Here is a 26,985-nt window from a genome sequence, read left to right on the forward strand (position 1 = left end):
GGTTGTTTCAACACGTTTGGTTCAAATATGGACAAACCCAACAGTTGGGTTTAAAAATGACATTTAAAAATTTAAATGTTTGTCCATATTTGACCCAAACATGGGTTGAATCCACCAGAATTTTTAGAGTGCATATTTCTTGAGGATTAGCGATAACAGTGAGTACTATCTATTGTCATATATCGTCATGTAAGATATAACTTATATTGTTTATATCTTGTGTTTGGATCATTTTTATGCTTAGTTTCCAGTCTATTGCGTTTAGGCTTCCCTTCTTTCATGATTGACTTTCTTTATACGCTTATTTTGAGCGTCTGTTTCCACTCAGTTTGATGAGCTCAGCTTTTGGCACAAACAGTAAATTTTTCTGATTTAACGCACCGTCAGGTAAAGAAAAAAAAAAAAATCCAGATATGCCTGAAAGCAATCACTTTAATTAAAGCTCGGACCACAACAGTGTATGTGTATTTATACAATAATGTGTTGATATGTTTGGAATGAGTTCTGTTCACTCTCTGATATTGTTTCTCGTCTTTCACATGGAAAACTGACTGACATTTATCTGTTTCTGTTTTTTTATTAGGCCTCTCTAGGAAGTAGATGGCAAAGAAGCTCACTAGGATTTTAGAAAAAGGCACTCATTTTTCTTGTTCTTTCTCTCTGAGGCCTTTGAGAAAATAGACCTCATCTTTGAAGGGAATTGAATCGCAGGGCCTGGGATTTTTTTGGCTTTCCTTTAATTTACTTGGTGTTTCTGGGGATATTAAGGTTGCATTGTCCCCAAGCAGACTTCTAAGAATCATTCCGTTTCAGAAGTGGTCCATAAAAGGTTTGATTCACTCTGATCATCCGCGCAGCCACTTCATGGCTGTGTCCTGATTGTGCTTTCAGATTGAATCAAGAGAAAATACAAAGATGACCCAGTACCATCAGAGCTCGAGACTGTGGTGTGGACCTCTGGTTTTTCATCACCACAGATTCCGGCAAGACCACATGCCAGAAAGATTGAGTACATGGGAAAATCTGCGGAAAAAGAATCATATTCCCTCTTTCAAGTTAGGATATCTTTCAAATTCTTCCAATGTCGTACCAGAGAAGGATCTTGATTAATCCCTGCTATGCTCTCAGGGAAGGTTATTAATTGAGCGGTTTGATGAATGAACACTTGCCTTTGAATTATGTGTATTCTGCAGCAGTAGAGCTCACAGATTTACAGCGCTCTCCCTGGTGATGAGGGGCTTTAACTTCTCAGTCTGAAAAGCTAAAACCAGAGGAGGTTTGGGTAGAGAGTTGTTGTCTATTCTCCCTTTAATGTGTCTGTCAGAAGACTGCTGGGTAACAATTCACAAAGAAAGCTAATGTGCATCTAAATCTGCAGCTGAAGTCTCATTGGCCATTCAACGCAGCATCACCATTTTGCCTCTGACATTTTTTGAGTCTTGGAAATGAATGAATGAATGGATTAATGGATTGTTTTAAGGCCTTCATGAATAATGCAATGACCTCGGTATGTTCTAAAGAAGCTTCAGATTTCTTGTAGGGACACGTGGACATTTTGTTTTTAGACATTTCCTTTCTGTCTGACCTAAATTTAGTTGCTAAACTTGAGTGCCTTGTAACTGAGGCTGTGATGAATTAATAATCATGGCAAAGAACTTTGTCCTCAATCTTTAGAACTCAAAATAGTCGATTGATAGCGGAATAAAATACATTGTACTTTTTGTGGTTGGCTACAGCGCAGGTAACCAAACAAGCCTTGAAGTTCTTGAGCTTGTTTTTCAAGCCATCGGGATGCTTTAAGGTACGGCGCCCGCCTGTGCCAAAATATGAAAATTCTGTAAAATCGGCATCTGCAGCAAACTGTAATTAGGTCATGGCAATAAGTCCTGTCCTCCTTCACTGCTCCTTTTCAGGAGACCTTCATGAATAATCAGAGAAAAAACAGGCCACTGTTGGTCTTTGAAGTTTTCCATGCAACTAAAAATAATCCCATAATGCATTATAATGAAAAACCATTTGTTGGTTCCATCACTGCAGATGTAGTCAGAAAGCTTCAGCGGTAAACACAAAACAAAACCCAACCGCCTTGCAGAGAAACTGAGAACTTGAAAGGGGTTATTTGCATTTTGATTGACATTTAGAGTCAGGGTTAGCCATCAGATGATCACATATGAGTGAAATAAATATATATATATATATATATATATATATATATATATATATATATATATATATATATATATATATATTAAACATAAGGTTATGTAAAATAACTGATTTTAGGACATGCCACATCTTCTAACTTTTATATTTTTGTTGTTTTAATCTTATAACATGGTGTTGAATGGCAAGATCTCATTCAAATATTTTTCTTAACAAAGACAATTAATCGTGACCACATATATATATATATTTCATCTATGCAAACCATTATTGATCACATGACATGCAAAATGCAAATGGAATTTGCCCATAATTGGTATGTTCAGGCCATGTCATAATTACCATAATTACAAGATTAAAGGCCTGTTCACACCAAGAACCACTATAAAGATGACTATATTAGCGTCCACACCAGCAGACGATATTGTTCTGGGTCCCACTTTATATTAAGTGGCCTTAACTACTATGTACTTACATCAAAAATAAGTACAATGTACTTATTGGGTTCATAGTGAATTGCAAAACACTTTTGTTGCTATTGAGGTGGGATATGGGTAAGGTTAGGGAAAGCTTTGGTGGTTTGGGTAGGTTTAAGGGTAGGGGTAAGGGTTAAGGGATGGGTCAACAGTGTAATTATAAATGTAATTACAAAAACTAATTACAGATGTAATTACATGCAGGTGTTTTTAAAATATAAGTACAATGTAAAACATGTTTGTACACAATAAGTGCATTGTATCAAATTATTAATTTAAATGTAAGTACATAGTAGTTAAGGCCACTTAATATAAAGTGGGTCCTTGTTCTGTTTATTCTATGTCTGTCACTTTAAATGCTCGAGCTCATTACAGCAGGATGGATTCTGATTTTTCTGTTTTTATTGTTCATCAGCTGGATAAAGAAGTACGGAAGAGGATTAGGGCCAGCCAAGCAATAATAAAAAAATAAAACCATCTCGAGATTAAAGTTGTTAAATTTCGAGAAAAAACTCGTTAAATTTCGAGAAAAAAGTCGAGATAAAATGTTGAGAATAAAGTAATTAAATTACGAGAAAAAAGTTAAATTTCGAGAAAAAGTCGAGATAAAATGTTGAGAATAAACTCATTAAATTACGAGAAAAAAGTCGTTAAATTATGAGAACAAATTCGTAATTTAACGAATTTGTTCTCGTAATTTAACGACTTTTTTAAAGTAGAGTAGGGAAGGCGTAGGACATTTAGCGTAAGCGTTTTGAAGAATGCGAAAACGGGAAGTAGCCTACGTTCAAGGCGATATTTTGTGTTTATAATGCATAAACGGCTGTATTTTTTTCGAAAATGACCGATGGTTTCTCTAGATAAGACCCTTATTCCTCGTCTGGTATCGTTTAAAGCCCTTTGAAGCTGCACTGAAACTGCAATTTGGACCTTCAACCTGTTGGTAGCTGTTGAAATCCACTATATGGAGAAAAATCCTGGAATGTTTTCCTCAAAAACCTTAATTTCTTTTTGACTGACGAAAGAAAGACATGAACAATATGGATGACATGGGGGTGAGTAAATTATCAGGAAAAGTTTATTTAAAAGTGGACTATTCCTTTAATAACAAAGTATTTTCTAAGAGCTCCGACTTTTACCACGTGACAGCTGCAGATTTATGATAGCGTTGCCATAGAAACGCATAATTCAAAGGACTTGAACCGCTCAAAGACTGAATTTGAATGAAAGTTGAATGTCACTCATTGTCATGTCATAATTACGGTAATTACAACATGATTTTAACACGGCTGTCACACAAGATTATCAGTAAATAACGTCTTGATTTTTATTTCGTTCACAAAACTATCATAATGACTTTAGATGTAGAATATAAAGTAGTAATATGCACTACGTTTATGGTGTTTATGTAGCCTACTGTTTGGACAGACATATGTGAAGATTCTTCATTATCTTATGTTTTCCACGAAAAAATAACAAAATATGGAAGGGCATGACATGAGGATGAGTAACGACAGAATTTATATCTTCGGGGGAAGTAGCCTATATCTCTAATTGTCACTCAATGACTTTCCTGAAACATCTTTCTCTTGAAAATCAATGGGTCTCTTTATTTGTAACACTTTAGACAATCTTTAATTATTAACAATAGCATATTGTAGCAGTAAAGCCTATAATGCGTATCATTTGTCGATTCAAGATGCCATTAAATTTAGTTTATATATTCATTTAAATAGGCATGGGCTACGGATCTGTTAAGCGCAGTGTTTGTTAAAGACTTTTAATTAAATTTGGGTTATTATAAAGTAGGCTAATTATTTCATTGCAGCAGTAGAAAGACTCCTATCTAGTGGCCATCTATCTGTATGTGTCCCGTAAGAAAATCTGCAAAGCAAAGTGTTCTCCTTTAACTGCAGAGGTCTCCACATCCCCTCACACACCTTTACCAGCCCGTGTTCCTTCCTACAGAGAGCAAGAGGCGGAGGAGAGAAAGGAGATCGTAGATACGCATCCTTGTTGAAGTCAATGAGAACTTCTCTTCGGTGGAAACGGCCGTTAGTGAAGGAGCTTCAGGACGTTTGGAGATCTCAGAAATGCTTTTGATGGTCTCAGCCGGCGATATCGCTCCGTTCATGGTCAGAACAAAACTGAGAGACCATTTCAATGACTCAATGTGCTCGTTTTGAAGAGCAAAGGAGACATTTCTATAGGATTTTCAGTCCGGAGACGTGATGTCTGCCAGCGCTCGTGCCCTTCTCTTAGGTAAGTTTCCTCCTCGTGCTTGTGGAGTGATGTCTCTGCAGCGCGTGGCGAATTTGATCAGATGTAGATATTTAGTAGACTTTGTAGTAGTTTACTTGGTTGGTGATGTCAGTCGTTTCTGCTAATGTTACTTTTACACGACAATTGACAAAAATAAGATTATGGCAAGCTGTTTTAGCATTTTCTTTAAGCGTACTAGTAGCTAATTTTGTTACTAGTAGAACTGAGTAGGCTAATAGTGACTATTATTTTTTAGTTTCACTAGTAACTGTTTTCTAGACATTGGTATATATTCCTGTAGTGATTAGCATCATAGGCTATTTATTTCTTTGCTACAGTACTTGTCACTATTACATTGTTACTAAACAAAAAAAAAAAAATGTAATAGTGACAAGTACTGTAGCAAAGAAATAAATAATCTGATTCTATTCCAGTTGTTGCTGGTATAAGTTTTACTAGGCATATTTTATTGTTTACTTGTTATATGTAATGGACTAGACAAAATAGCTATTTTATAGTTCAATCTTATTAGTAGATTAAAAAGTGATTAAATATTAAAGTGGCTTGCCATAACCAGGTATACTTCAACCTTACATGTGCTGTATTATTCAGCATCCGGATATATTATGCATTCATTTATTAATGCCTTCCTGTCCATGAATTAAGTTATGCTTTCAGGTGTTGTTCACAAGTGATGTTAAATGCATGTTTCACAGCCTTTTTTACAAACTCTCTGCGTTGCAATATTTTAAATGATACCGTACTGAAAGAGAACTATTTTAATGTTGAATTTAGGTTAGGTTAGGTATACTTTATTGTCCCAATGGGAAATTTGTTTCTGACAAATTTCCCAATGGGGAATTTGAATTTGAAAGCAAATTTCTCCATGTTTCTGTAATTGAGAATGCATATATGACACATAGGTCTGACACATAGGGTGAAATCAGGTAAAAAGGGCCACATTTTGGTCTGAAGCAGCATTAAAATGTCTCTGCACATTTTCCAGACTGCACATTTTGTGTTAAGTCAGGTCCCTTCTATCATTTTATGTTAAAATATGTAACAAAAAACAACTGTTTAAACCCAAGAGCTATTTAAATGTCAGAAGTCTCCCTCAGTATCAACATCACTATGTTCAGTAAAATGGACCAGTATTTCAAAACCATCATTGTGAACAAAGAAATGAATGCTATGTAATGTGAAAAGCTGCTATTATGATTTTATATTTTCCCTTCAATACTCTGTAAAATTAGTTGTCCTGCAAACTCAGACCAATCAAACCATTTCATGCATGTTAAGTATTATTGTCTATCTGGCACATTTTACATTATGACCTATTTTACCAGACATCATCCTAGATATAACTAGATTTGCATGTCCTTAAGAAAATGTCAGTTTTTAGTTGCAAGTCAGCAAAAAAAAAAAAAAAAAGTTTTAGTTTAGTTTTAGGCTTTGGTTCTGTGTAAATTAAATTTGCTGCTGTCATGATGTTATTTCCAGTTGGCTGCTGGAGAATCAACACATGAGTTTGAATTTGTGTGTAAGCCATTTTACTTGTAATGTGATATATTTCAGAGTGTATCTGGATATTCAGTGAGCAAAAATGTGGATTTTTATCCATCGGGAATTGTTTGTATCATGAAAAAATGTCTCTGTATGACAGGTGGTTGGAGGATAGTGACTTAAAAAAATGAGAGGGCTTGATGACATCAGACGAAAAGGACGTTTAGTTATTGTGTTTAGATGAAAACTGCAGAAACAAGTGCTTTTTCATTTAGAATAACTTTGGCTGATGAACCATTCACAATAAGACTAGAAACAAGTAATAATAATTTAATGTTGACTTAAGTTCTGTAGCACTGCATGCTCTGTAAATTACCGCAGCATGTGTGCTTTCTTTTACTGCCGTTTACTGAAGTGTTGTGACTAGAGTAGACAATAAGCGGCACAGAGAGACGCGAGGCGCTTGAGTCGTCCGACTCGCACGCATACAACAGCAAACGCCACAGCAATTATCATGATGAGCGCTTTCATTAGTTGCATTAAAACAACTGTGCTAGACAAGCCATGCAAACAACACAACATATCACAACACCATCATTCACACCCCGCAGACACGCCAGCACAATACAGTTGTAGAGTCTGTCCATCTATCTGTCTAACTAATGGCTTTGAAATTTACTTGATTTTGGCTTTTCGTCTGGAAATAATTGATCATTGTCTAATAGTAAAGAACATCTTATTCCCTATAGCGGCAATTATCACTCCGGCAGTTCTAAATAGATGTTTTCTGAACAGCACAAACTGTTTTGTTTGTTTGATTATTCTCTCTCCTAGAGCAACTTGTGTTTTTTTCCCTGAGAAATGTGCTCATGATGCAGCAGCAAAGGTGCTGCCAAACTAAAATCTGCTACTGTTCAGGTTACATTTGAGGGGCTGGATTCATTAAGAGTTTTCTCATTAAATGCTGTTATTTTACATTCAGTTTTAACATTTGCACAACAAAATGTTAGATATATATAAAAATTAGGAATGCACCATATACCATATGTCAATTATCTGCATTAGAGTTTTTTTTTTTTTTTTTTTTAATTATAAGACCTGATAGTGTTTATTATATTATATTATATTATATTATATTATATTATATTATATTATATTATATTATATTATATTATATTATATTATTATATTTTATTATATACAACATATTGTTCTGGTTCTCGAATCTGATTGGCTGATAGGTCTTTCCAGCCATGCAATAATCTTCTAGTATCACCACGGAAACCATTTCACTGTTTGAATCACTCCACTCTCAGCATTTCTCACAGCAAGTGTCATGGCGTACAAGCAAGTTCACCATATTTCTACAGATACTACTGTTGTTGTGTCACGGCATCTAGTTTTAAGAGTTTGTTAGGTGAGAATGTAGTTATTTAGACCTCAAATATACAAATTATGTGTAAACATAGCGCATAATTTGCGGAACATTTGTTATATATATAAAAATTTGGCATGCATGATATATCATGTCAATTATCTGCATTAGATATTTTTAAAAATCACCTGATATTGCGCATCCTCATATTATATTATATTATATTATATTAATTATTTTTTAAAACTTTTTATATATTGTTGTTATTATTATTCAGTTTTAAAGGTGCCCTCAAATGAAAAATTGAATTTATCTTGGCATAGTTAAATAACAAGTGTTCAGTACATGGAAATGACATACAGTGAGTCTCAAACTCCATTGTTTCCTCCTTCTTATATAAATTTCATTTGTTTAAAAGACCTCCCAAGAACAGGCGAATCTCAACATAACACCGACTGTTACGTAACAGTCGGGGTGTACGCCCCCAATATTTACATATGCCAGCCCATGTTTCCAACATTATAAAAGGCATTAGACAAGGGCAGCCAGTATTAACGTCTGGATGTGCACAACCAAATCATCAGACTAGGTAAGCAAGCAAGAACAACAGCGAAAAATGGCAGATGGAGCAATAATAACTGACATGATTCATGATAACATGATATTTTTAGTGATATTTGTAAACTGTCTTTCTAAATGTTTCGTTAGCATGTTGCTAATGTACTGTTAAATGTGGTTAAAGTTACCATCGGTTATTACTGTATTCACGGAGACAAGAGCCGTCGCTATTTTCATTTTTAAACACTTGCAGTCTGTATAATGCATAAACACAACTTCATTCTTTATAAATTTCTCCAACAGTGTAGCATTACCCGTTAGCCACGGAGCACTATAAAACTCATTCAAAATCAGAAGTAAACAATATAACAGTATACAATACTCACATAATCCGACGCATGCATGATGAACACTTTGTAAAGATCCATTTTGAGGGTTATATTAGCTGTGTGAACTTTGTTAAGGCACTGTTTAAGGCAAGCGCGAGCTCTGTGGGCGGAGAGAACGGGATTTAAAGGGGCCGCAGCATAAAATCAGCGCATTTATAATGATGCCCCAAAAAAAATTCATAACAAAAAATCTATGGGGTATTTTGAGCTGAAACTTCACAGACACATTCAGGGGACACCTTAGACTTCTTTTAAAAACATAATCTAGGGCACCTTTAAGATTTGCACAACAAAATGTTTTTGTTATATATTATCCAGTTTTAAGACATTAAAAAGGCATGCATGATATACCATGTCAATTTTCTTAAAAAAAAAAAAAATTAACATCTGATATAAAAATAAAAATATTTCCACTATTTTTATATTTATATGACATTTGCCATAATTTTACGTTCACTTAAATTTATTCTTTAAAAACACTAATAATTTTAACACTGTTAAATGTAATTTTTTGCAAATTAAATATCATTTGAATATCCATTTTTCATATTGTACATTATAATGTTGTGATGTTTAAATTAATTTGTAGTATATAAAATGATTAGTATTAGTGTTTTTTATTTATTTCAACTAAATAGTATAGAGTTTTAATATCCGCCTGTTGTTTTTATTATTGACCATAACACAAAATAATTATTAGCTTATCAGTATCAGCAAGAATTTTGATATGGGTGCATCCCTATCCCTAATATAAAACAAAGCTTTTTCCAATGCTTAAAACGACCATTTGTTGCAGCACACTCAAATAGAGAGTGTGTTAAGAAGCAGATCTAAGATCAGTCTATTTTTAGATAGATCTCCAGGGGCAGCAAAGTATCTGTCAAGTATAAAGATGACATGGGCATCCAGAACCAGAGGTCAGGAAGTGACATCCTGCTGTGTGCTGCCTTCCCCCTCTTTCAGTGTCTCTCTCGCTCTCGCTCTCTCTGCCCTGTGAATGTTGCTGTCAAACAGACTTTAATAACAAAAGCTGCATGTAGCGTTCTGAAATATGGAGTATCTCCTTACTTGACCTCAGTGTCTCTAACCCTAACCCTGCTGAGACCACAACCTTTCTATGCCAGTGGCCCATTCACTGCGAGTGTCTGCATTTACTTGCACAAATGCAGTGAGATAATAGGATCATTTGTGCTTGTGCCATAACAGAAAAATGTTTCTCTATGTCTTAGTAAATGTTTTCATCCTGATATTTCATGGCAAAATTACATTCATATTTAATAGTTTGTTTATAATTTATTAATTTATGCTTGCTAAATGGACGTCCCTACATTACTTTCTTAGACACCATAAATACTGTATAGTGCCTTCAGTAATGAAACCATTTGTACAAAGAAGCTCAATACACTTCCCACAGGATTATGAGCCATATTAAAGCGCACACTATCAAAAAGCAGGGAGTAACTAGCCCATGTGTGTGTGTTTTCAGATGGCTGTGGTAATTTAGTAACTTGAGTCAGGAACTGCAGTGTGGTTTTTTTTTCAGCACCTAGCTCTAATTCAGCTCCTGATGAGCCCCCGGCTTCACATGGACCATGTCAGTTGTGTGTGTGTGTGTGCGTGTGTGAACATCCCCATGGGGACCCAGTGCTGTCTTTAATTAGTAGAGCACATCACAGCAGGGCCGGCCCTCACTGAGAGCCGTGTCATTCCGTTCAGAGAAATCACAGTGACATCCTTTCTCCCACCAGACACACAGCACCAGCCACTTACCTCCTCTGTACACACACACAGTTTAACATGCATAGACTTACACACATGCACACACACGCTGATATCAATCACACAGCTGTACATGTGCACAACACATCCAAAAAAACAGTCCAGCGGTGTTGCTGTATGTGTGAGTGTGGGATGGTCTGTTTTGATGGGTGTCATGAAAGTGTGATATTGTACATTGTCTTATTGACCGTATGACACCTTACACCTTACAACAAGTGAATAGAAGATAAAAAATAACCTGAGTTGTACGCTGCAAAAAAAAAAAAAAAATGAAACTCTAGATGGCACAGGCTGTTAGGTCCTTAACTCTGCTTGCAATCACATCAATCTCTGTAGGGCACAGCTCATTGGTTCCTGCTGTATCAGTAGCCAATGAGCTCGCTGCTCAACCTTCAAATACTTGGTCAGCATTTGCTGTAGGAGTTGCAACATGCTTTCAGAAACCCTCCACCTTCCCCAGCTCCACCTGTATAGATCTGCTACAGGTAATTAATGTACGCTATATTGTACAGCAGCAGCATGCCTTACTTGCTCACAGCAGCGTGTCGTGTATGTATTGGCAGTATAAGTGCCGCACTTGGTCTGCAGCAGCAGCAATAACAGCAGATCTATTCCACCAAGACCAAACATTTCAACATTGTCATATCCATTACCATGCCAAACGCTCAGAGTTGTCATAACAGAAATACATATATCTCAAAGGTGCTTGCAAAGACATTTATAATGTTCCAAAATATTTCTATATCAAAGATGCTGATCTTTTCTCTAAACGAATCCTGAAAAAAAAATGCATCACAGTTTCCACAAAAATATTAAGCAGCACAACTGTTTTTAGCATTGATAATGATAAGAAATATGCCTTGAGCACCAAATCAGCATATTAGAATGATTTCTGAAGGATCATGTGACATTGAAGACTAGAGTAATGATACTGAAAATTCAGCTTAAAATTGTAATAATATTTTACATTATTACTGTTTTTCATGGCAGTTTTGATCAAATAAATGTTCTTTTAAAAATATTAAACACTTTTGAACATAGTTTATATATACAGTACAGTCCAAAAGTTTGGAACTGCTAAGATTTTTAATGTTTTTAAAAGAAGTTTTGTCTGCTCACCAAGGCTACATTTATTTAATTAAAAATACAGTAAAAAACAGTAATATTGTGAAATATTATTACAATTTAAAATAACTGTTTTCTATTTGAATATATTTGACAAAGTAATTTATTCCTGTGATGCAAAGCTGAATTTTCAGCATCGTTACTCTAGTCTTCAGTGTCACATGATCCTTCAGAAATCATTCTAATATGCTGATTTGCTACTCAATAAACATTTATGATTATTTTCAATGTTGAAAACAGTTGTGTCCTTTTTTTCAGGATTCCTTGATGAATAGAAAGTTCAAAAGAACAGCATTTATCTGAAATACAAAGCTTCTGTAGCATTATACACTACCGTTCAAAAGTTTGGGGTCAGTAAGAATTTTTATTTTTATTTTTTTGAAAAGAAATTAAAGAAATGAATACTTTTTATTCAGCAAGGATGCATTGACTCAATCAAAAGTGGCAGTAAAGACATTTATAATGTTACAAAAGATTAGATTTCAGATAAACACTGTTCTTTTGAACTTTCTATTCATCAAATAATCCTGAAAAAAAATATTGTACACAAATATTTTGTACAATTGTATACATTAAATGTTTCTTGAGCAGCAGATCAGCATATTAGAATGATTTCTGAAGGATCATGTGATACTGAAGACTGGAGTAATGATGCTGAAAATTCAGCTTTGCCATCACAGGAATAAATTACTTTGTGAAATATATTCAAATAGAAAACAGTTATTTTAAATTGTAATAATATTTCACAATATTACTGTTTTTTACTGTATTTTTAATTAAATAAATGTAGCCTTGGTGAGCAGACGAAACTTCTTTTAAAAACATTAAAAATCTTAGTGGTTCCAAACTTTTGGACTGTACTGTGTATATATATATATATGTTCAAAAGTTTAATATATATATATATATATATATATATATATATATATATATATATATATATATATATATATATATATATATATATATATATATATGTTTAATATTATATAATTATATATATATATATATATATATATATATATATATATATAGATAGATAGATAGATAGATAGATAGAGCATACAGTCATCTTGTAAAGGATGTTTTAAATTCTCTCTGCCCATCCCTTGTGCTTTTGGTGTATGTTGGTCATCATTGCATTTGAAGTGTCTCATGGCACAGGCCACTCTGACCTACAAATCTCACGGCACTCAGAGACACGAGTGTGGAAAACGGCAAACAGATTGTGGAGGAGCATTTGAGGCTCAGAGCTGGAATGATCTCCTTTACTCCTGGTATTCCTGAGACACCGTGAAACGGTTTAGATTTACTGTAATCCAAACCACATGCTCTCACCTCACGCTTTCATTGTGGAAAAACCAAAATATTTCTTTCAAAAATATTTGGGGGAGGTTTGCGTTTCAGAGTTACTTCTGGATTTATAGGCGGCCCGACAGAATGATGTTACCTGAGGCATTGGAGGGGATTTACAGGGTGTTTTTTGAGAAAACATTTTTTTAAAAATATAAAATGTATCTTTATTTTTGTTTCGTTTTTTTCTTTTGCTTTTGACCACCCTGAAGATGAATTCGTACATTTGGATAAGAGTCGCATTTCTTTATAAACGGGAGGGAAAACGAGGACTACTATAGAATATAATTTTTTTATAAGCTTTTAGTGCCAAGAATGAAACTTAAATCACACCCCACCTCCAGGATTACAAACGATTCACTCTAAACATTTATTAACTCTGCTGTCCACTGCAACGTGTCGCCCATTTGATAAATGAGCAAAACCTTTTAATATGAGAAGCCAGACAAACAAAGAGTGATGGATGTGTTTAAATATATTAATTAATCTTGTGAATTATACTTAATGTCTATGAAAAGCATCTGTTGTCGATTAACACAGAATGTATATATATATATATATATATATATATATATATATATATATATATATATATATATATATACATTCTGTGTTAATAAGTGTGTCCACTGTAAGTGGAAACCTGGCTAGCAAGTGACTGGAGGTTAAAAAAGCATAAGTGGGAAGCTCAAATTATTATTATTTTTTTTCTAAAGCACTTTCATAACTTGTTTTTGAGCTGTCTAAATCATTTTCTTGGTGGACGAACTTCTGGTTATGCATTTCTGACAGATAACGTTGTAGTTGGCACACATGCTGGAAGAAGCTAATGAGGTTTTCTCCTTCTCTCTAGTTCTTTCTTGCTTTCTTTCCCTTACTTTTTTTACAGAACATATGGCACTAGCACTTCTGTTTTTTTTTTACGAGTCGTTAGACATAACTTCTTAAAGAAACTGAGCCGTTCCACTGCACCGCACATGTGTGAATTTTTTTTTGCTCTAATTGCTCCTGTTGAATCAGTGCGTTCTGTTCACCTACAGAAACAAAAGCAGCAGCAGTTTTTGCCATTGCGCATCGCTCATCCCTTCACGGCTAATACACCCAGAAGGAACACCCGCAGGCTGCGTTTGGCAACTTTCTGATTATGGTGCAGGATTCAAGATGTATTTAAAATGAGGTGTCCCTTGAACGTAATACAGCACAGAAAGCTCTGGGAAAATCCTAGTTAATTTTATATTTTGTTTTTGGGATTTTGCCGCTCTTTAATGATATATAGCATGAGAGTGAAGGGAAACTGCAGTGGAAAGACAGATGGAATGGGATTAGAATATGGCACAAATTCAATCAAACCCATCTCTTCCTCCCATTTTGCATGCTATCCATCCTAAATAGTAAGAATCAGAATTAGTGCATCTAAAGCTGCCTTCACGTTCTATCGTAAATTTCCTATTTCCCATTTCTGAAGTTGTGATCACGAGCTTGTCGCATACAAGCTTCCCAGTGGAAAATTCGACTTGAGAGGGCGTTCATCCAATTTTTAACTAGGAAACTCATATTTACGATAATTCTGATAGCATGTGAAGGCAGCATTAAATCATATTGTATGCTAAGAAAAATAGTGTTCTAAAATAGGGCTGCGTGATATATCAAAATAAAATCGACATCAGATATGGCTCAGTGCGATTGTCAAATCACACAGATTTCGATTTAATTAAATAAATATATGCTCTTTTGGTTTTAGAAGCGTGGCGTTTATATACATGTAGTTAACAATACAGTGTTTAAGTGTTTCAGAACAACTCGGTTCATTTACTGTGAATCGAGCTGTTCAGTGATATACACTGGGCAGCAACTTCACTCACTTCAAACCGTCAACACATATTTTTATTTGCCGGCAACCTGTTAAAATAAAAGCTTGGTGGGTAACCGTTTGAAAATTAAGAAATTATAGGGTTAGTTCACCCAAATATAAAAATTCAGTCATCATTTACTCACCCTCATGTCGTTCCAAACCCATAAGACTTTAGTTCGTCTTTGGAGCATAAACTAAGATATCTTAATGTAATCTGACAGATTTCTGTCCCTCCATTGACAGTCTACGCAACTTCCATTTTGTCACTTCATAAAGAGATCGTAAAACAAATCCAAATCTGTTGAGTGGTTTAGTCCAAATTTTCTCAAGAGACACGATCGCTTTATATGATGAACAGATTGAATTTAGTCTTTTATTCACAAACATTCATCAACTCACACATCAGTTGTGGTAAACAGAAGCTCAAGCATGTTCGCTTGATGCGCGAGAACCAATGAGGTTCATTCTCGTGTGTTACGCATCACGTTTGAGCTTCTGTAAGAATCAATGAGGTTTGTTCTCGTGCGTCAAGCAGGTTCGGTTCAGCTTCTGTTTATGTTCGCTGATCAATGTTTATATGTGAATAAAAGCCTAAATTCAATCTGTTCGTCATATGAAGCAATCGTGTCTCTTCAGAAAAGTTGGACAAAACCGCTCGATTCATATGGATTAGCTTTACGATCTCTTTATGAACGTTTTGAAGTGTCAAAGTGGTAGTTGCGTAAGACTGTCAATAGAGAGACAGAAATCTCTCCGATTTTATTTCAGTCAGGACCACTTAAGTCAAAAATTACAAGAGACAAAATTTAGTAAATTTTTTATTAGCATATTTTGCTAAAGTTACAATTTGGCGGTATGGCTCTGTTCTAAATTCACTGTCCTTTTCATGAGCTCCATGAAAGCCAAGACCGGGAACAGCAGCAGCTTCTGGGGACAACCTCCCATTTTTTAACTGGGAGAGCAGCAGAAAATCCCCCTATTGAGAACAGAGCATGCATCAATGACAACAAAATGACACTGATTAAGTTATACACAAGTTTAAGGAGGAGCTGGGGAGGAGGTGGGTTGCAAGCAGTCTGCAGTGGAAGCAGCCAAGCAGGCAGAGAGACGGAAGCTGCGTTTAAGTGATGCGCCTTATTTTAGAGTTGCCAATGGAGTCCATAGAAATCGGATCAGATATGGGTGGGGTTGGAATTTGCGAATCAGCTGATAGCGGAGCTTGACTACGAGGCCTGCCTGAACTGACGCAGAATGCTTGATTTATAATATCTTTATTTGTTTATAAATTCTTCATTTTAGGTTTGGAATAACATGAGGGTGAGTAAATGATGACAATTTTTTCATTTTTGGTTGAACTATCCCTTTAAAATGTAAATACTGCTATTGTAATTTTACAGTAAAATAATATTATTTTTAAAACTCAAATTGTTATTTTACAGTACAATAGTGTTATTACAATATATATCTTATTTTGTTAAATATTTTTATTTAATAATAATCACAATAAAATCATAATAATTATTATTATTTTACAGTCATATCAAATAGGTCAAAAACAGCATAAATATTGCCTATAAAAACTTAAGTGGAAAGTTTTTTTTTAAACAACTTCAACACAAAAAAAATGAATTACAATGAAGGATTTTGCCATTTTAAAAAAGTCTTCAGAGTAAAGTAATTTTTCTACTTTTTAAAAAAATTATATTTATTTGTTTCATGCAGATGAACCCCAACAAAATTACCCCACAAATATACACTAGCTATTCAAGTCAATTATTTAAAAAATCCTGTTTTTTTCTATCGCAATATGTTTAGTAGAAAAACAAAATATTGCAATGGCATTTTTTTCCTAATATTGTGCAGCTTTGTTATAAAATATATCAAGTTGAATTGTGTAAGATAAATAATATTTTCTTAGGTGTGTCACTGATTATCAATTTTGTTAATCTTATATGAGTTACACAGGTTTCCTCATATAACTTCATCATGAAAGACTTTGTTTTTGACATATATACTGTACATATGTGTGGGTAATCCGCATTTTTACTGTATGTGTTGAAAACATTTTCTACCTTTTATTGTTTATTAAGAATTGATGCTTTTGACAGAGGGATTAGGGGAAGAGGACAAAAGTTAGATTTTGACTGATAAGTATGGAGATGTAGTAAGTTACAGTATCTGAGGCACTGAGGCAAGTCCTTGGATAACTAACCCCCCTTTCTGTGACACATTTGGTAGAAGACTCAGATATATTGCCCTTTTTAATCTGCAAAGGTTGTGAGAAGCAACTTGTGAATAAAGCCTCTTTCTGTAGTCAAGGTCAGTAGGCCTGGGAAGAGTCTAGGGAGTGTTTCCAATTACGTCAGGTGGGATGTTGAGGAAGACCAATGTGGATGAAGATGAACCACAAAGTGTACACATATGATAAAAGGAAGAAAGAGGCCTTATGATAATCTGTTCATTTGCTTATCCAATCAACTTTGAAAGTCTTTGTTCAATGAAAAATGAATGATTTTACTGAATAAATACTCTGTTTTGTATAGAGTTCATTTTGTAAAATATATTTCGTTTGTAAGAGAGACTACCCTGGATTTCAAGTCAATTTTATTTAATTTTTTACCATTGAGTGGCCTGACTTTAATTTTATTGGTGAATTTCCACAATGAGAGTTTCCACTCTTAAACTGCAGTATTAGCATGTAAGCGGACCACTGAAGGGCCTGCCTGAAATAACCTGAGTCTCTTGTCGGTACAATTGGGTTCAACCTCCCCAGCCCTCAGGAGCTGACACCTTCCTCCTATTGTTAGTTAAATACTGAGGGCTTGTGTGTGAGCTGTGAAAAGCTGTATTTTAAAAGGGCTGTCTGGTGTTATTTGCGGCACGGAGGAGGACGAGTCAATACAGGTGCTGCCGCGGCCGCGTGTCGGGCTGCTGTTTCCTGCTGCGTCTATTCTGAGCAGCTTTACCTTGGCGTTCATGTGGTGTGACAGCTTAACTGCAGTGCGCATCCCTGCTGGAACAGACGAAAGGCGAAGGTCTCGCTCAGATGCCCGGTCTTCCTCAGCGTGAGCCGAAATCTGGCATTTAAAAAGAGGCATGCCATTTACTGTGTCCAGCAACAGAGGAAAAACAAGATCCTAGGAGAAATCTGCCATGGGACAAAGGTTATGTTGATAAAGTCATTTTTGTTTGATTTTATTATTTATAGACCAAGCCGAATTTCTAATAGAAGGATATTAAGTTTTATTTGCTTTAAGGTATATGGTGCTCTAAGGGATAGATCATTCAAAAAAAAAAGAAAAAAAAAAAAAGAAAAATTCTGTCATCATTAATTCCCCTTCATGTCATTCCCAACCTATGGAAGCTTGTTTCTGCCATGAAATAAAAAAAATAAAAAAGGTAATTGAGACTTTTTATCTCGCAATTGCAAGTTTATATCTCACAATTCTGATTTTTTTTCTCAGAATTGTGAGATATAAACTCACAATTGCGTGTTATAAAGTCAGGATTGCGTGATATAAAGTCAGAATTCCCAGTTATAAAGTCAATTTTGTGAGAAAAAAGTCAGAATTGCAAGTTTATATCTTTTTTTTCTCGCAAAAAATGACTTTTATTCTCAGAATTTGGAGATAAACTTGCAATTGTTCTAATGTCCAGTTGTGAGGAAAAAAGAGACTAACATTTTTTTTCTCAGAATTGTGAGTTTATATCTCGGAATTTTGACTTTATAAGATGCAGTTGCGAGTTTATATGATAAAATTTTGACTTTATAACTCACTATTGTGAGTTTATATCTCACAATTCTGAGGAAAAAAAAACGTCAGTCTTTTTTCCTCAGTCAAAATTGTGTGATATAAAGTCAGAATAGCGTGACAAAAACTCGCAATTATAAATATATAGTCACAATTCTGATTTTTTTTCTCGCAATTGTGAGTTTTTGTCATGCAATTCTGACTTTATATCACACAATTCTTAGAAAAAAGCCAGAATTGTGAGATGTAAACTTGCAATTGCGAGAAAAAATGCAGAATTGTGAGATAAAGTCATTTTTTATTTAGTGGCGGAAACAAGCTTCCATACCAACCTGTTTGATGTTAATTCCTCTGTGGGGAAAAAAGAAGTTTAGCAGTATGTTGACGCTGCTCTTTTCAGCGTACCATTCAAGCTCCATAAATCATATTTGATTTTTTTTAAATTTCCAATGTTCGCCATACATGTTGACTCAGATCCAGAATCAGAAGACCAACCTGCACCTCATCTCTATGGATTTGATGCTGGAGTAATCCTGTGTTTGCATCTCTCTTGTATTTACTACTACATGACATGCACAAATTGGTGGGCGGGGCTAAAGAGGTAATGATGTAGAAGTGGATGAGCTATGGCAGAGGGGGAGATTTTTAGTAAAATTCCTTGCAAATCTATTTAAAAATTAAAATACAATGCACAAATTGTATGGATTAGATTTATGGTGGTTTTATGGTGCATTTTTGCTCAACAGCCTCTGGTAACCATTAACTTTCATTTAATGGAAAAGAGTAGCTTGAACATACAAATGAACATAGTGCCAAACATCTCCTTTTGTGTTTAGCAGAAAAGCGCCATAAGGAAGAGCAAATAATGACTTTTTTTTTTCTTTCTTTTTTTAAATCTATCCCTTTAATCACTAGGAAACATTGTATCTGAGGTCTTTTTTGATGTTACAATAACAAGAAATTCGTCAAGGCAAGCGGAACGGTAGGGAATAAAAAGGGCCTTCCATCGGCCGAATGTCTCTTGATTAAACAAACATTACTCATGTCAACAGCGTATGTCTTTCTCTCTCTCCATTGACCTCTCTCTGTACTGCTCCTGTGACTTTGAGTAATGCTGAAACCAGGGCAGAGTTTCCACTGCCTCCCCTTAATGAGCTAATTAAGTCCGTGGCTTGCAGTTTTAAAGTAGCTGTTCCTCTGGTAGGCATAGGAAATCTCAGCAAACATACAGACTTTGGGTTTGCATGGAAGATCATCTCTGACATTACAGCATAATCGCTTTTGTTGGGTCAACACAGGTCTTAGAGCTTGATATTTTTTCGGGCTATGACAGTCTCAGATGGCACATCCTTGGACTGTTTGCTGACTGTCTGATACATATTGCTTATAAAAATTAAATATATTGTTGATGTTGGCTTTATATGCATTTACACTACCATTCAAAAGTTTGGGGTCAGTAAGATTTTTTTTTGTTGTTGTTGAAAGAAATGAATACTACTTTCTACGGAAGAGGATTAGGGCATTATTCATACAATAGATTTGCAATAGATTTAGGGCCAAGCAATAATAAAAAAAAAATAAAACCATCTCGATATTAAAGGGGTCATATAATGCCACTTTTACAAGATGTAAAATAAGTCTCTGATGTCCCCAGAGTGTGTATGTGTATTACCTCACGAAGACTCACTGAAAATGGCGGAAACTGTTCAGCCTTTTATGTTTAAACCGGAATCAGACAATGATGGAGAGACTCAAGAAGAAGTGACAACATGTAGAATGCAACAGAACGTTTCTCAATGGTTAGTTGATTAATTTAGGTAGCTGATGTGGAGTTAACTATTTTAAAGTCATTGATTAGCATATTCTGTTATGATAATCTACAAATCGCTCATGTGGGAACTGTTGCAAGATGCCCGCATGAAGACAGAACAGGTATAGTTTAGTTTAATTATGGTTATAACTTATGTTGCCATCTTGCTTTTATGACATGCTATTGCTTTTGTGTTATGTAGTTACTGTATTGCAATAACATGGCCTCACCCCCTTTGTTGCGTGTTCTCGGGGGCAGGGTTTATGTAAATTTTGGGGTTTGTGATGTTACTAACCCGGGAAGAAGCTTGTTGTAGTCCTTAAATAGAGAATTCTTTAAAAGAAAATATCTCCCTTTGAGCGTGGTAACTTTGCAGATGTTGTTTATGCAGCAACATTACACACTATCTAAAGTTAAAAAAGTGAAATCATAATCAACTACCCTTTTAAAGTCATTATAATGTGAGATTAAACTTGTTCAATTTTGAGAAAACAAGTCAGAATACAATGTTACATAAAATCATTAAATTTTGAGAATAAAATCCTGTTTCGAGAAAGAAAATTTAAATAAAATGTTGAGAAACAATCATTAAATTTCTTATAATTAGCTAAAGCTGATGTTTCTTTAATTGAAAGAAAGCCTAAAATATAACTTGACTAGTGATCCAACTCTGTCATATCCTCAATCAGTATGCAATGAACAACGCGTTTATTCTCGACATTTTATTTTGACTTTATTTTTTTTTCCGTTTTTTTCTCGAAACGCAGCGACTTTATTCTCAAAGTATGAGTTTATTCTCAACATTTTATTTAAACTTTTTTCATGAATTTTTTCCACGTTTTTTCTCGAAACACGGACTTTATTCTCGAAATGTAATGTATATTCTCAACATTTTATTTTGACTTTTTTCTCGAAATGTAATGAGTTTTTTCTCAACACAATGACTTTTATTCTCAAAATTTAATGAGTTTATTCTCAATATTTTATTCCGACTTTTTTTCTCACAATGTAACAAGTTTTTTCTCACATTATAATGACTTTAATCTCGAGATGGTTTTAATTTTTTTTTTTTTTTGCTTGGCCCTAATCCTCTTCCTTAACTTTCAGCATGGATGCATTAAATTGATCAAAAGTGACAGTTAAGACTTTTACATTGTTACAAATTATTTATATTTCAAACAAATGCTGTTCTTTTGAACTTCCTATTCATCATTGATTCTACAAAAATATTAAGGTGCACAACTCTTTACAACACTGATAATAAAAGGAAAGGTTTCTTGAGCAGCAAATCAGCATATTAGAATGATTTCTGAAGGATCATGTGACACTGAAGACTGGAGTAATGATGCTGAAAATTCAGCTTTGCATCACAGGAATAAATTACATTTTAAAATATTTTAAAAAAGGAAACTGTTATTTTAAATGATAATAATATTTCACAATATTACTGTTTTTACTGTATTTTTACCATATAAATGGTGAGCATAAGACACTTCTTTAAAAACTTACTTACTTACTCCAGACTTTTGAACAGTAGCGTAAGCAGACCAGACTTTATGCCAGTAGTCAAAACTATAGCTGTGTGAGACTAGAACAACAGAAAGAACTGCATTAGCACACTATCTCAGCATTTATCCATTGTCTTTACACAGATGATTCAATGATGATTGTTTTAATCTAATGTGTCAGTGCTGCGTCTGCAGAAAAACCTAAACAGTCACTCTAAAAATAAAATAACAGTTGAAATGTGTCTTCAGGGGAAGTGTGTGTCTTCTCCTCATTAACGTGTGAGGATCTACATGACGCAGGAGATTTTGACCAACTTTGACGGCATCGTCCGATCTTGTCTGAATCATGTGAGATGACTGATGGATGAGGGGTCTGTTGATAATGAGTCTGCATTCTTTGATGGCATGGATCAGCATTAGAGAGATCCGAAATGACCTTGCGTTATGCAAACGCGTGACACCTCGCTCTTCGTAAGAGGAATGACTGTATACGTTCTATGCGCATCCTTGAGTATGTGATCAAAAAGCTAGCTGGAGGGAATGACGGCGTGTGTGTGACTGCTCATCCCATGCTGTGAATGTGTGAGAGACAGATGTCAAGGTTAGCTGATGTGAAGGCACAGTGCATCCTGCCGTCAGCGTGTGATCTTCAGAGGAAGATAGAGAGAAAGAAGATATGTGTGAAATGGAATACTAGGCTTCTGCATACTGGATACTGCACAGTATATACTGTATCTATTATTATTTTTGTTTTTTAAATTAGCATGTTAAACAGTATGCTCAGGGTCCAAAATTAATTTTTGGGCACACCTGCTAATGTCAAATTAATTTAGGAAAATACCAGCAGTAAATATTTCTTAAAGGATTAGTTCACTTTAAAATGAAAATTACCCCATGATTTACTCACCCTCAAGACATCCTAGGTGTATATGACTTTCTTCTTTCTGATGAACACAATTGGAGATATATTAATAAATATCCTGACACATCCGAGCTTTAAAAAGGCAGTGAACAGGACCAACGAGTATGAAGCTGAAGAAAGTGCATCTGTCCATCATAAACGTACTCCAGTCCACAAGGCTCTGGTTAATAAAGGTCTTCTGAAGCGAAGCAATGCGTTTGTGTAAGAAAAATATCCATATTTAACAAGTTATAAAGTAAAATATCCAGCTTCTGCCAGACTGCCTTCCGTATTCAACTTACGAAGAAAGTGCAACGCCTCTCGCAGTTCAAAAAGCTTACGCTACGTCCTACACCTTCTGTATTCAACTTACGAAAAAGTTGAATATGGAAGGCGGTCTGGCGGAAGCTAGATATTTTACTTTATAACTTGTTAAATCGTGCACTTGTGGTGTGAACCACTCTGTTGTTTTGACGCACCGCTCACTTTAAACTGTAGAATGGTAAAATGGAACGATGAAGGACATCAGGTTCCGGAACCGGACTATGGTCCGCCATTTGAATACCACTGATATATGAGATCAGCCAGTCTGTTTAAATTGTACCTGTCACAAAAATGTGATTTTGTTCCTTGTATTTTTGTTCTGGTGGCATAATGCAAGAAATATTTCTCATACGTTTCTCCACAGAGGTTTGAAGTCAAAAAAATTTGAGTTTTATCTGTGTATTATGTTGCCATTCTTAATAAAGTTACTGGCTGCCTGGTCAGACATGTTATTTACTAAACAAAGTCAATTTTTCTCACATTTGCTGCTTGGTGAGTGTTAATTTTGGACCCAGAGTATGCATTATGCATCAATAAACATTTTCAACAGTAGTTTGCTACATTATTGTCACAACCTCATCATCTCATGTTTAATTCAGTGAGTTTATCTAATTAATCTCAGAAATAAATATTATTTTGCAAGTTTTTGTGTTAAAATGGCAACTTTTGGCAGACTGATGTAATAATGAGTCCAAAAAAAGTTGTATTAAAATTCACGGCCCATAATACTTCTGATTTATTCATCACACGCCGAATAGAAGATCAAGTTTGAGCGCAGTGCTTTGTGGGATGTAATACTATGCAGTATGCTTTTTTGTAGCTACATTTTGAACGTTTTCCCCCAAATATAGCATGTCATCCGAGTATCAGAAAATTCACATACTTTTCACATTCTGCAGAAGTAGTAAGAGTAGTGTGGTATGCTATGCTGAACAGGCAGAGAAAAGTGTGTCTTGCCTTTTTGGAGTGAGGATATTTGATTTCCTTTCATTACCTGCCAAATTGCCACTTTCTTCTCTTCTAAGTAGAGCCAGGTGTCTGGCAGGCTCATCTCTTTCTCTTCCACTTTCTTTCACCTTCCTGTCTGCCTACCTGGCTTCCTGCCTCTCTGCAGTACTCTGGCTCAGCTGGAGAGGTTCGTCTCAAAGGACATCACATCCGACCCCTCCCCTCGCTGTGTTGTATTACAGCATGTCATGTTCCCCATTTAAATGTCAATTGGACTAAAGATGCCATCACTACAGCATGATCATGTCCTCTGTCCGTGACACTTTAATGAGAGGCAGAACGAGACACACACCCACTCTTATTGTCCTGTGTGAGTGAATGAAAATAAATCCTGGTTACGTTTCAGTCTAAAATTAGAATAAAATGTTTTGCGTAAAGAAAATGAAGCCTGTTTTAGAAGATTTAGAAGATTTTAGAAGATTTTTCTATATTGATTATAATGACAGTAATACATTAGTTATTTCTACAATATTGTTCTACACTATTTTTTGCTAAACACTTTTTAAACACTTTTTTAAACTTTAGTTAGTGTGCAATGTTGCTGTTTGAGCATAAATGACATCTGCAAAGTTACAATTCTCAAAGTTCAATGCAAAGGGAGATACGCAACAAAGGGGGCGAGACCATATTGGGCTGCTTTAGAAAAGAGGAAGAGTTGTTGTAGTAGAGTGTTGTTGCCATTCCATCATTTTACGTCGGACTGCTTCACAAACGAGGGTCAATTCAATACTGGATTTGCACAAAAGATTAACATGACGGCACATGCTAGTCGATGAGTTGAATCAACTCCACAGCAGCTACATAAATTTATCCACTAACCATTCAGAAACATCCAGTTTCATTCTAAAAGTTGTAACTTCTTCCTCAGTCTCTCCATCAGTGTCGACTCCGGTTTGAACAATGTAAGGCTGAACACCGTTACTGACAATCCTCATTTTGGCTGCGTGAGATTCTCCGGCTTTGTTGTTGTTGAGAAACCTAAGCGTGAGCTATTAAAGCTCCGCCCTCTTCTGGAATGGCCAGGGCCGGGAGCAGCAGCTCATTTAAAGGAACACACACAAAACCTGTGTTTTTACTCACACCCAAATAGGGGCAAATTTGACAACCTATAATACATGATCTGTGGGGTATTTTGAGCTGAAACTTCACAGACACATTCTGGGGACACCAGAGACTTATAGTACATCTCATTTTTGTTTTTGCGTAGTAGTTGTCTTTTGCCTTTTTTGCCTAATAATTTTGTCAGATAAATACCTTAACCAAGTTTAGTGTTTTGTTCTTCCTTCATAATTAAAATATTTAAAAAAAAAATTTTCCTCATATTTTGATGGTTTAATTGAACTTGTAGGGTCGTTAAAAACAAACATCCCCTCCGGACATTACTCTTGGCCACTGCTGTATATACACTTTAGTAAAATCACTAATATAATTAGAGTTATAGCAAGCACAAGTCCATTTATCAATGCACCTGAAGTCAGCATCTTTCATAATTAATGTATGTGGCTTTTTTAATGTTTGTTTGTTTGTTTTACCTCTCTTGCTGAGGGAGAGATGTGCTTGCGCAAGTCAATTAATGCTGCAAGGGTCTTCACGAAATCAATGCAAAACTGCTGCGCTGATTTAATTATTTCCTGTCTCACTCACACACTGGAGAAAGAGAGAGAAGCTCTTAGGAAGTGAACCAGAAAAAAGACACACTCAGCCTGACCCTGACTTTTTGTCTATTTTAGCAATAACATCTCCTTTATCATTGTATTTTTGCTCAACCACAGTTAAATGCTTTATTTCTATGTTCAGTGACAGAACGGATGTGTTCTTGGACTCTAAAGCCACATGCTTTTGTATAGATTGGGTTTTGGGTCACATAATCAATAATACATAAATTCTAATGCTAAAGGTGACTTATTGAGCTCATGTACATCCCCAAAGATTCTAATTTTAACATGAAGATTGTGCAGTATTGAATCAATTAACAGCACGATGCAATCAATTCAAAATAAAATAATTGAATAAAAATTGATTGAGCACTCTGTTTGCATTAATACTACTCAGTTATAAAAACTAAAACCTTGTCCATGATGAAAATTGTTATTCAAAATTATTAAAATTGTAGATGAATCAGCCAATATTTTTAACATCTCTATTGACCCATTATTTGATCAGACTGCTAAAAAACACAACAATGAATTAAAAATGATAAAAAACAGTTCGACGGACACCATATGCAATGTAATGAGGCCATGTAACCACCTGTGAAATCTTATGATATTCGCTTAAAAACATCCCCTCAGTCATTTGTACCCAAAGCCGTTTGGTCATCAAACCTGGTGTAGCATGTTTTTGTGCACCAAATATTTGAATATAGAAATGCACAAATGTGATTTAAAGGTGCAGTATGTAATATTGACAGCTAGTGGTTGAAATGGGTACTACAGTCCAAATTCAAAATATTCTAGAGTTGATTCCTCCGCCAGCTCCTCCTCAACCTCCGCGCTCACGCGGGTTGCCAGATTGAGGACACGCAACAGGAACAGTTGACAATGGAAAGTGACGAGCATGGCACTGTCATATTTATCCGCGTTTGAATACGCCTCTGGTCATAGAGTTTTTAGATGGATGCTTAGGCTTTTTAGGCCGGGTATAATCTGCGATCTCTGACCTAGTTCGTTTGCTGGCTTCCATGGCTGCAATACACTGTATTTTCCACCACCTGGCAACTCACGGTGTCAAAGCGCTATTGGGTAAATTGTCAGTAGGCGGTATCACACAGACCAAAACAAAAGCTGGATTTTCAGCATCATTACTCCAGTATTCAGTGTCAGAAATCATTCTAACATACTGATTTGC

At 35.2% G+C, this 26,985-nt stretch overlaps 1 protein-coding gene across 1 annotated transcript in view; it reads left to right on the forward strand.

Annotated features, from left to right (window-relative positions):
- Positions 1-3,831: 3,831 nt before the first annotated feature.
- Positions 3,832-26,985, forward strand: part of LOC125262292 (CXADR-like membrane protein) — an 86,756-nt gene continuing 63,602 nt past the window's right edge. The window contains exons 1-2 of the mRNA XM_048180965.1: positions 3,832-3,902; positions 4,608-4,901. Coding sequence (XP_048036922.1) covers positions 4,871-4,901 — 31 coding nt within the window. The 5' untranslated portion in view covers positions 3,832-3,902; positions 4,608-4,870. The remainder of the gene's footprint in view (positions 3,903-4,607; positions 4,902-26,985) is intronic.

This window comes from Megalobrama amblycephala, linkage group LG2 (genome assembly GCF_018812025.1).
Source record: "Megalobrama amblycephala isolate DHTTF-2021 linkage group LG2, ASM1881202v1, whole genome shotgun sequence".
Taxonomy (NCBI): domain Eukaryota; kingdom Metazoa; phylum Chordata; class Actinopteri; order Cypriniformes; family Xenocyprididae; genus Megalobrama; species Megalobrama amblycephala.